Source organism: Sebastes umbrosus, chromosome 20 (assembly GCF_015220745.1).
Source record: "Sebastes umbrosus isolate fSebUmb1 chromosome 20, fSebUmb1.pri, whole genome shotgun sequence".
In the NCBI taxonomy this organism is placed as follows: domain Eukaryota; kingdom Metazoa; phylum Chordata; class Actinopteri; order Perciformes; family Sebastidae; genus Sebastes; species Sebastes umbrosus.
Window position 1 is genome coordinate 23,981,038 of NC_051288.1, and position 11,703 is coordinate 23,992,740.

The window sequence follows — 11,703 nt, forward strand, 5'->3', positions numbered from 1 at the left end:
AAGAGTCACAGGTGAAAATAAAAACACTTTATTAATCAATAAAAACAATTCTTGATTGCCGGCAAATATCTCAAAACAGAGGGAACTACATCCAAACTGAAAGCAGAGGGTGAGACCGTTATGGAGACATTTGACAAACTACATAAATCATGACAAACACAAACATGAAAATATTTACATAACAAGACAGACAAAAAAAAAAGAAAAGTGCACTAAGTAGTAGCAGTACTAAATAGTTGGGTGTCGTACCGACTGGGTTACACTGACGTGAATGTTAACCAGAGTTTCATGCCTGAATATCACATTTAATGAGGACACTTCTCCTTTCAAAAAACTATTTTTTTGGACATCATCTTAATGTTGCGAGTTCTGTTCAGCCTCTTGTAAATATTCTAGCCTAACCGTATCGCAGCTGCAACAACTGACCTATTTTTTCTTTTTGTTAAAAGAGGGCGATGTAACATGTACCGACAGAACCTCATTCAAATAGACGAGTAATAGCACTTCTACTTTGAGAACCTTCACTTCTCAAAACATTAAAAGTGAGAGATAATGAGTGAAATAAAAGGCATTCAAATCAAAGTGGCCACGACACACACCGTCATTTCACACATTCAAATAACCTTTTTTTTTTATCTCATTTGATAACTTGGCTCACTTTGTTATTATCAACACAAAACAACTTAAAAACATAGGACTCGTAATATTTAAGCCAACGACTCGGCTTTTACAGCAGTTAAAAATAAAAAGTGCCTCAAGTGGCTTTCAGTTGGGTAACGTTGGCAAATAAATTAATTAAACGGGATATCGCTTTACCACAGCGACAATTAAATTAGTGCTTAAAACGAGGCGTCAAAGAGGAAACAAAAAATAATGATCCATAACTGACAGCCTGGAGTCGGTGGAAACCTCTGGAGCTCCTGGCCCATCATCTTCTTTATGATTACAGGCTTTTTAAAACCAACAAAAAAAGAGTGTAGACTTTTACATGAAGCTGATGTGACCTATAACCTTGCTTATACTACAGATTATGAACAGTTAATAAGAGCCTTCCTAAACGCAGCTCCCGTATTTAAACCTGCAGCGAAGGAACAGCGACAGACACGGCAAAATGCATATAGCCAAGCCTTTTTAAAGACAAATTACAGTGCTATGTATAATTTATAAGGAAGTTGATACATTTTGCAATGCAGTGCGTCTCCTCCCTAAGACATCCCATTTGCTCCTCTCGCAGGACTTCACCTCCGGGCCTCTTTTAGCAGTGGCCGGCCCAGCAACACTCTCTCATCCTCTGAACTCCTTCTCGTCTCAACATCCACACATCAAACCCAATCTCTTCAGGGCCTTCTAAACTTAGATGCCGCCGACAGACTGACTCAAAAACTGTGGATTTTGCGACGCACAAACCGACAGAATTGGAGTTCAGCGTTTGAGCATTTAAGATGTTTTCAGATCACCATACAACCTTTGGTTAGTATAGGTGTTAATCCTAAAATGATGGACTTCCTGTAGCCTTTGGTATCTAAACTCTCACAACCATTCTTTGCCTGAACTTAAAAGCCTCAGTGACAAAAAAATCACTAAAAGTCTCCAGGGTGGGATGTGATCTGTCCTTTAAAACCTTCGGTGCATAGGTACTCCAACCGTCCTCGTCGACAGTGTTCTTTTACTCCCACTTTTCACGTCACCAGTCCCTCGTTTTTTACCCTACAAATCCATCCTCAGCGGTTTTCGGTGCAAAAGGATCAAGAGCAGCTAAAATTTTTCTAATAGCTCATTTTATGTCCTTTTACGTCCCTCGTCTCCTCGCTTATCGTTTCCCCCCCCCGTCTAAATAATGAAATATCAGTACTCAAACGAAGAGCTACTTCTGCTTCAAAGTTGTTTCCAGGGAAAAAATGTGGGAACAGAATGAAAGGGGAGAAACTAATGCAGGAAGAGTAGTCAACAATGCCATTTTTTCTACTCACCAGAATCTTCTTAAAGGAAAAAAGGACATCTCTCTTGCATCTGCAGAAATCGTTCTTATTGATTTAGCAAAGTGATAGAATAAACAGCAGTTTGCCTCCCTCCCCCTTCACTTCTTTTTGTCTTTTTGTTTTTTCTCGGGCTTACGGTTCTGCTCAGCAGTCGTCACGCCGCGAGGCATGATGAGCACGCTGCCGTCGGCGCTGTACTGGAGCGAGTACTCGTTGGGAGGATAGGGCCGGCCCTCCTCGTCCCGGAGCTGAGTGAACACCTCCTGGTACAGACTCTGCATCTTCTGCTTCATCTGCCGGATGGAGCGGATGAACTCCATCTTCTCCTTCAGCAGGCGGGCCTTGTCGCGCCGCAGGTCATGGACGCCCTGCTCCAGGTTTATGATGGTGTCCAGCTTGCGCTTGCGGCAGTTCTGGGCCGCCATCTTGTTCTTGCCGCGCCGGCGGATGTCGCGGATGAGCGCTAGCTGGCCTTCGCTCAGGTGGTGCTTGGCGAGAAGCTCGTTGAACTCCTCCACAGGCAGGTTGATGATCTTCTCGTTGGAGAAGGGGATTTTCATGGACCGGGCTCGGCGTTCGTCGCGACTCGAGTGCTTGTCGAGCAAGTCCTGAGAAGGCTGAAGCTTTGAGTGTTTGTCGCGGACGGTCTTCTTCCCGGTTGAAAGGGGGAGCTCCGGATGCTCATCGAACGCAGAGGAAAGCGGCAGGTTGTAGGTATGATTGTGGCCGATGCTGTCGAGCTGAGGGAGGCCGTGGAACTGGGAGGGGTCCTGATAGCTCATGCGGCAGAGCTTACTGTACCCGGGCTGATAACCACCGACAGCACCTTCCTCCGTCTCCGCGGTGGCGACCTCAGAGTCCGTGCTGTAGCCCACAGCTCCCTCCTCGGAGAAGGTGGCGGACGTCGAAGACGAAGACGCTGCCGAAGAGCAGGATGTCTCGGAGCTGCTTGGGGAGGCCGGGCTGTGGCTGGAGTCCAGGGAAAGACCAGAATCTGAGTCAAGCTCATCCTCCAGCTGGGAAGCTTGGGCCTGGCTGAAGCCCTCCTCCATGGCGAGGTCCAGCAGGCTGATCTCATCGAGCATGGACTCTTCCAGCAGGTTGCTGAATGGATCGGGCAGGATAGGCGTGGATGTGATGTTGGTACTAGAACTATTAATGTGTGGCGGCAGAAAGATCCCGGTCAGGTTAGTGGCTCCAAACGTGGAGTTGATGTTGCTGGAGTTGCTGGAGGATAGTCTGAGCATGGTGGTTCTCGGCGGGATGCTAGTAGAGTCCAACTGGGGGGTGAAAATCTGGGGGAAGTCTTGGCTGCAGCTGGGGAGGGAGGCCTGGTGGAGGCTGACATCCTGGTTCACCGGCGTCAGCCGAGTAGAGACTCCAAAGTTTCCCACATCGTTTGACTCAGTCGTCCCACTTGAGCCGCTGTCACTGCTGGAGTTGCTGTGGGGCGAAGTGCTGTTCACTTCCATTGCCTTTGAACAGAGAGATTTTGTTAAATATACACACATTTATCAGATTATAAAACACGTTTTTGTGCAAAATTATTACGAGACAAAATCTGTATTTCTCTCCACTTTTTATGGTTTAATTATTTCACACTTTGACGTAGTAAAGAGGCAGTTCTTCACGGTGCTTTCACATCAGGGACCCGGAGCGGAGTACACTTGACCCCAAAGTCCAGTTTGTTTGATTAGTGTGAATGCTCCGTACCGTACTCGGGCACGGTTCGTCGATCCGTACTGGAGTCCACTTGAAAAGGTGGTGTAGAGTACGGTTCAAGTGTACTCAGGTACGGTTCACATCAGGAGTGAAAGCCAACTCTACCAAACCACGGAAGTGGACCACTCTTTAAGGTGAGTAATGTTAGCAGTCAGGGAGTAGCCGCCAGTCTCCTCGGGCACGGTACGGATCAATCGTACCGAATATGAAAACACCCTCATACTTCCATATATGCGTTTAAATACAGAAGGTTTTGTTATGACCTCTGTGAGTTCCCAGACAAAAACTATATTAATGGTGTCAGGACAAACAAATACATCTCACAAGTTTAAAAGTGATGTGTTTTATAAAAGAGTGGACATACCTGTAGCTCCATGATGGCCATGATGTCCTGCCACTGCTGCTCCAGGTCTAACTGTGGCTCCGCCGCTGGGGGCAGCGGTGGAGCCACAGGAAGACCCTGAGACGTAGAAGGAACTCCTTCATTGGAAACTGTTTCCGGGGTGACAACCGGAGCTGGAAACTGATTGAAAAAAATCATTACAAAGACATTATAATAACTTCACTGTAGTTTTATCTAACCCAATGATACTTGCAGTGCCGGTGAAACAACACGTCTTTACCTCCGATTCTTCTCCAAAAGGGAAAGTGGCCTCCAGCAGCCTCAAGCATTCTTGTAGAGACAGTGAAGTCTGAGAGCCGAGACCTGGGAGCTGCATAACAACAACAGAAGAGATAGAAACACAGTCAAAGGTAAAGTGGAAACCTCTTATAGTGATCACGTCATGACTGTTATTTGAGTGGACTACACAAGCTAGTCTGAGGAACACCAAGATTCACTGCTGCATCTCGTTGGCTCGTTTTTGTTTGTCATAAGCTTCAGGGAGTTTTTTTTCCTGCTAGTAGAAATATAAAACGGCTGCAGATGGATAATGGCGGGTTGTTTTGATCACTAATAGCAACTCCTTTTAGTGAGGCTATAACTAAAAAGTCATTCTGCACCTGATGTTTGGGTGAGCCAGCTGCCTCTTTGGGTGCGACAGACACACCCTGGCACACGCGTGGTTACACCATTACTCAACACACCATTACTCAACACACCTCTCCTTTAACTCTGATTGGGAAAAAATCCTGCCCTGGACCTTTTCCACAGCAGACGTTTTGACTTGTCATAGCAAGAAAAGCACACATGAAATTGATAACGATGGCTCAGTTCTATTATAGGGCTTTAAAAAAAAATATCGAATTGTGATTATTTTGACTGATATTTTAATATGATTTGATTTCTTTTCTCATTTTCATTTAAAAACATAAAAAAATATTATTTTTGCGAGGATCTGTACCAAACAAAGATGTTTTCTCAAGTCTGTAGAATATGATGTGTAGGCCGGAACATCTCTGGTATTATTAGAAAGTCTTCCATGTCTGCAGTGACCCTGATGAGCTGTGGGAGGAGCCACAGACTCACCTGAGCTGTCTGGAGTTAACTAGACTCAGGTGAGCTTAATCTGATGATTACTGTGTTTGCTCTGCTGCCACCAACCAGACCTGTGTTCCCTCATGCTGGTCAAGAGCATCTAAAGTGAGTTATTCTTCAAGGTTTATCAGTTTGATAATGCCATGTGTTTTTTTAATTAAATTCAGGATTAATTCCAGTGTAAAACTGAGGTGTTGTTTGAATATTATCTAACTTTGTTCAGAGCCATTGAGGATTTGATAATTAAGACGGTTACAATGAGTGAAGACATGGAGCTGATATCTTAATGTCATTCATCTTTCTCTGTTTGTGTATTTACTACAGGCCCACCACGAGATGAAGTTAAAGGAGACGTGATGTCAAAATAAAGTCCCTTTTTGGTGGAATCTGCTGGCTCGCTGTCACTAACTCTGGTGCCTCAGGTCCAATTCTTGGTGTCCCTAGACTCCAGGTGTACACCTAAAATAGGTATTTTGACACATTTCGCCTTTGACAAACACACTACATTCCTGTCTACACCTCTGTGTACAAATATTACTTCTCACCATACATATATATACACTACATCCCAGTTCCCAGTTTTCTGAAAACTGTCTTCAACTAAATTACAAATGTACTATTTTATATCTATGTTTATATTTATTTTAACTGCACTATTTTAAGCCTTAGATTATCATTTTGCTTTTACATGTACTTGTGTGATTTCCCCTTTCATTTATACATATTTTATGAGCATCGTTGAAGGAACCTGAGAACCTTGAACGAATATTACGCCTCCTGTGATTTGAAAATTGCAGTAGGTCATATAAATTTTTGATAAAATTTGATAAAAGTGTCCCAGTTAGCTTTTCCAGTGAGGAATGCTGCTATCATTATGAATACACCTGTATTTTTCCTACTATGACATGTCAAAATGTCTGCCGTGCAAAAGGTCTCTTGCATAAATATAGACTATATATCGCTTGTACAGATCGGGTGATCACTCTCTTACAGTTCTCATGACCAGCAGATGGATTTGATGGTAGTAGCGCTTTGAATTCATGCTAAAATCATATCTACTCTCGCACAGTCCTGTGGCTGGTCTGCTTTGCTTTCACGCCACAAAGAAACTACCTCAGATTCACTCTAGTTTTGGAATATATGTGTTTTTTTTCGGCGCTACTGTATGTCCGGCATTTTCGTTGCTTCCCCTGCTTATGATCTGACTCCTGGTCGCTACGTTTTTATAGAGGTTGACGCCCAGAAATGTCCCAAACACAGCAACATAAGAAAATCCAGACGGAGAGCTGCAGAGGCTCTACAGATACAGAAACCACCAAACACTTCCAGTGGGTCAGAAGTGATGAGGGATTATTTTTGTATCAGTCCATACGTTGTTTTTTAGGAAAATTCATCTCTGCACGTGTGTGCATCTGTAGGTTTACATTTATACATCATGGCGGCTAATGAATCTGAATGACCACTGAACTACTGGAAAATTCTATTAAGCCCTGAAATAAAATGTGATTTAATAGTAATTTAACCTCATAAAATTAACAGCTTGATCTCTCCCTCCACTGTCTGAGACTGAACTCATTGACTGCTGCGACACAACAATGAGATGAATCTCTTGCATTCAAACTGAGAGCAGATGAAACACAATTATTCAATGGTGTAAGAGACGAACTGGAAATGTCTCCAGATGAATAAAAACTCATATTCAGCAGACTAAATTATTTTTTATCTCCACCGTGCAGCTCCCAAGTTTCTATTTTCTTTTTATGCACTATACGGCAGTTATATGTACCGCCTGCCCACCGGATGAAACACTAAGATATCGAGATCCATTTAGTGTACAAACCTGCTCTGGGATGCTCTCTCCAGTCTCCCCGTCCACCGGCTGAGCACCTTGCAAGTTTACTCCATTTCTCCAGCTCTCTTGTTCCTCATTCCCGTCTTTGTTCTCGTGTGGGTTGGGCTTCTCCTCCTCGCTCTCCTTCTGCCGGTTGCTGTAGTTGAACACTTCTCTTCCTGCACCGAGGTCGATGTCCTGTCTCCATAGGATGTCAATCAAGTCAATGTCCTGGAAAAACATATAGCAACCATTGAGAAATGGCCCTGTGCAGAGAAAAGTTACTTTAATAACCAGGTATCATGTTTGCATTCGATGTATTATATGTGGGCCATTTATGATTGAATTATTTACTTATATATGATAATAAACTTGTACTGTATCTTTTTAACAAGCAGTTGGTTTATACAAGAGTGGGTAATTTTGGCAAATCATGTAACAGAAATGTAGTCAGATGATACAACCATGACAGAAACACTTTGACATGGTGGTTAACATGTGATCGGGAACAAGTCTCAGTTCATTACAGTCCAACAATGACTTTGTGTGACACCTAACTCCGCTGCATCAATATCACCATTATGTGCAAGTTCTCAAAGAACTAAAAATAAACAGAAACCGCTATCATACACAGAAATGTTGTTAATAATAACAAGCAAATGTAAAAAAATAGTATTTTTTCTTTTGGGCAGCTTTAAGAGAGTAAATGAAGTTAGGTTACTGTTTGCTGTGGATTTAAAAGTTTCACTTTCATAAACAACATGGACTGTGACAAGAATCACAGCTGTAATGAATGTGACTCAACTGGTTTGACTAAAAATATCTGACACTGATTAAAGACCAAGGCCGTGTGGACCATGAATACTATTTGTAAAGCCATTTAAAGTCAGTGTATATGTTTAAAGTCTTTGGAATACAGTATACTTGTGCTATATGCTGCAATGCCCCCAACTATTAATGAAACTGATACTAACTCTTATAGTAGTTATGATTAACTGATTATGTTGTTACGGTATTTTAAGTGTACAAAAATGCTTTTCTGAATATATACTTTATTTCTGTGGCTTATGATGCAACTTGAAAGATTAGTTTACCAATAAATTAGTCCTCTAAGAAATGTACATCCAAACTAACTTTGAATTTCTCAACTGTGCTGACTTTATTTCAACATAAATACATTAAAAATCCTGTTCGTCCAATGACTTTGTGACACAGCAGGTGAATGTGGTGCAGGGCTGCCCCCGCTTAGTCGACTAATCGGTTGGTTTGGTCTTAGTCGACTAAGATTTCTTTAGTCTATTAGTGTTTTTTATGCTTTTTTTCACGCTAAATGACTTATTTCTAAGAAACTTATGAGCACATCTCTGGTAAATACCAGATTTAAAGTGGTGCTTTTGAGATTCTTTGTGGTGAAACTCAGTTTTACAGATCTGTCGAGTGTTGACTAAGAATTTCTTTGATTGAGTACAGCCCAAGCAGCTGTCTAAAGGAGGGGTCTGCCCCCTCTTTTTGACAGCTGCTCCCCAGAGTGAAAGTAGAAACGAGCTGCAGTACCTCTTTGGTGAGGTCGTCGTTGCCATCCCTGCTGCCCTGCTCCTGGTTGCCCTCTGGGGCCACGGCTCCCAGGCTGCTGTCCGCTGCGTTCAGGTTGTACGTGGATTCAGGTGCTCCGCTTCCTCCCCTCATGGCCGGGGTAGCGTCAGGGTTGTTAACGTCCTCTAGGCCGCCCCCATTGTCCAGGGTGATGCTGGGGCTGGACTGGCTGCTGGTGGACACCACAGTCTCTGAGTCACGATGCACTAGCCAGGTGTTGAGCTCGGTACTGGGCACGGAGAGGCGATCCAGCTGGCGCACCTGGTTCAGCAGCCGCCGAGTGGTGAAGAATTGGTCGAGGTCCACACTCTTTGGATGGATGCCATAGCCGTCCAGCGTGTTGCGCAGGTTGTGAAACTGTGTCTGGGTGTAGGCTGAGCTAGGGCCCAGGATGATCTCTCTCAGTGGGGGCAGCTGATTGCTCAGATAGGTGTCAACGTCCACCCGCACCCCAATGAGGCTCAGAAGGATGGTGAACTGAATCAGGCCCTCTGTGAAGTATTTTTTCAGGTAAAGCATTTCTTTACAAAGGAACAAAAGGTGAAAGTAAAAAAAATTAAAAACAAAAACGGGGGGGCCAACTAGCTTGGATCTGTACTTGTACCTGGAGACATGAAGATTAAAAAAAGTGGTTGAAAGATAGTGAGGGGGGTCTTCAACAGGATGTGTTTAAAAGGCATGTAATAAGATCCACGATGGGGGTGTCCACTCTGATGAGAGAGTCCAGTTTGTGTCCAAAGCTTTCTTCTTCATAAGGTTCTCATCTTCCCATTCCTGACAACAAAAAGTGAGACATTTTATTACTTCAAAATTAGTTCATACATGATAATCACACAGCTTTCAGCCCCACACAAGTCTTACCTACACATGAAACACATGTTAATGAAATACAAAAAGATCAGGACTTGCTAGCCCACTGCAAACACTCCATCTCCATCTCCATCTCCATCCTCCCAAAGACTAGAAGAAGTGATGTCGACTCAGAAGATTCAGCAGCCCAGAGATGGTGCACAGAGAGCTTTAGGCATCACCCCACCCTCTGACAGGACAAACTACTTCTTGTGGGTGCTGCTGAAGGTGAATGGGAGAGTCGAGAGAAGGCTGGCTGGCTGGCTAGCAGCAAAACCAACACCAACATTAGGTAGCAGGCTGGGTACCTCCCTCTTCTCTCCTCCTCTCTATCTTCCTCCTTTTATGACGTTTAAACCATTAGCTACCTTATATTTTGACACCCCACACTCATAACCACCTCGTTACATAACAATATGCATTATATAATACCTTATTTACCCCTTAAAAACAACACAAAGTGACAAACAGGTACCTCTCTTCTTTACTGGGTATATTTTGGCTAGCATCAAACTCTCCCATCAATCTCCCTAGCAACAAGTGGTGAAAAAAATGATTGACACATCGCGATAGCCAATCGCAGAGCTCAAGCGCGGTGACGACACATGACTCCAGAGAAGCTCGACCAATAGAAACGACGCGTGGGCGGGGCTTAAAGGGGAAAAACTCAACAGCTGTGCTAGCATTGAAAGCTAACTAACCTAGCTAGCTTTATTTTAGCACTTTTAAAAGTATTTTATGTTTAAAACAAGACTGTCATCATTCACACATTAATACTACTTATTAATGCATGTGTCTGCTATCATTAGCTCACACTGTGCATCATTATAATCCATGCATAAGCTGTTATTTAGCTGTTATTACTAGTTAAATGATGAAATACTCACACATGAAGGTTTGCTAACTGTGTTTTCATTCATAACAAAACGTCCTCCAGCTCCTAACAGCAGTAATCACAGTCCTGTTTGATGTAAAGCTGCAGAGTGTTGGTGATAATGCCTCTTCCAGCCGGTCCTCTCACTGAATGGCCCACCATGACTTGCAGAACAGCTAGCTGGACGGCTAGCTTAGCTTAGCTTAGCTTAGCATGGAGCACCGCTTGACACCAAAACACGCTGCCACACTGCGCATGCGCAGAACATTCTAGTAGCAGGCTGTCATCACAAGACTGAAAATCCCCCAACTGATGATATTACACTGGAACAGCATCACTCTTTTTAAAGATATACAGTGACAAATAACTTCTTCTATTTTATTTTATTCCAGATAAATTAAGAAAAATATGTCACCCAATTTTGCAAATGTTTTATGATATCAGTAATAATATATAATGATAATAATAATAATAATAAAATATAATAATTACATTTTACAATAGTAATAATACAGTGTAAAATACAAGTAAAGGTCCTGCACTCAAAATCGTAGAAATAAAATTAAATTGTATCAAAATATACTTAAAGTACAAAAAGTAAAATTAATCATTATGCAGAACAGCCCATTTCAGAATAATATATATTATATTATTGTATCATAATTATTAATGTGTTCATCACTTTAATGTTGTAACTAGTAAAGGTGGAGCTAATTATAATTATTTAAATATTGTCGGATAGCTTAACCTATAGTAATATAGGTATATATATATATATATATATAATGGAAATACTCAAGTAAAGTACTTCTAAATAGTACTCAAGTACTCTAGTAAATATAATTTACTCTAGTAAATACTCTAGTAAATATAATTATTTTCTTTCCACCACTGACCAATATAGTCTCATTTTTTAGATATTATGTGGCAAAAAAAGCTTCTTCAATATTTATATTACAAATAAATTAAGAAAAAATATATCTCACAATAATACAAATGTTTTATGAATCTATAATAGCAGTGGTGGAAGAAGTATACAGATCTTTAACTTAAAGTAGTACTACCATAGTGTAGAAATATTCTGTTACAAGTTAAAATCAAAATACAAAACTATTAGTATCAAACTATGCTTTAAGTATCAAAAAGTACTCATTATGCCGAATGGCCCATTTCAGAATAATATATATATATATATATATATATTATATTAATGGGTTATAATAATTAATGATTAATTAATATGTACATCACTTTAATGTTGTAGCTGGTAAAGATGGAGCTCATAAATTATTTATATATTGCTGATAGCTTAACCTATAGTAATATAAACTTATTTGTTTATTTATATTTTGTATTAATAATCTAAATTTGCAAAGTA

At 41.5% G+C, this 11,703-nt stretch overlaps 1 protein-coding gene across 3 annotated transcripts; it reads right to left on the reverse strand.

The window, feature by feature from the left end:
• Positions 1 to 12: 12 nt before the first annotated feature.
• nfe2l1b (nuclear factor, erythroid 2-like 1b) lies at positions 13 to 10,583 on the reverse strand. Of its 3 annotated transcripts, none has more exons than XM_037755944.1 (6): positions 10,341 to 10,583; positions 8,564 to 9,376; positions 7,019 to 7,240; positions 4,325 to 4,414; positions 4,066 to 4,224; positions 13 to 3,454 (listed from the first exon to the last, which is right to left on the reverse strand). In XM_037755944.1, exons 2-6 carry the CDS (start codon positions 9,119 to 9,121, stop codon positions 2,078 to 2,080), a joined length of 2,406 nt encoding a protein of 801 aa, XP_037611872.1. In that variant the 5' UTR covers positions 9,122 to 9,376; positions 10,341 to 10,583; the 3' UTR covers positions 13 to 2,077. The 3 variants fall into 3 exon arrangements, with proteins under 3 accessions (XP_037611872.1, XP_037611874.1, XP_037611873.1); XM_037755946.1 differs by lacking the exon at positions 10,341 to 10,583 and adding an exon at positions 9,927 to 10,249; XM_037755945.1 differs by lacking the exon at positions 10,341 to 10,583 and adding an exon at positions 9,464 to 9,918.
• Positions 10,584 to 11,703: the final 1,120 nt, after the last annotated feature.

What these genes read in the sequence shown, in the direction of transcription:
- nfe2l1b (XM_037755944.1), bottom strand. Translation starts at nt 9,121, where the DNA reads ATGCTTTACCTGAAAAAATACTTCACAGAGGGCCTGATTCAGTTCACC. An exon ending in ACGACGACCTCACCAAAGAG is followed by an intron (nt 7,241 to 8,563) that starts GTACTGCAGCTC and finishes ATGTTTTTCCAG; the next exon opens with GACATTGACTTGATTGACAT. An exon ending in GAGAGAGCATCCCAGAGCAG is followed by an intron (nt 4,415 to 7,018) that starts GTTTGTACACTA and finishes GTTGTTATGCAG; the next exon opens with CTCCCAGGTCTCGGCTCTCA.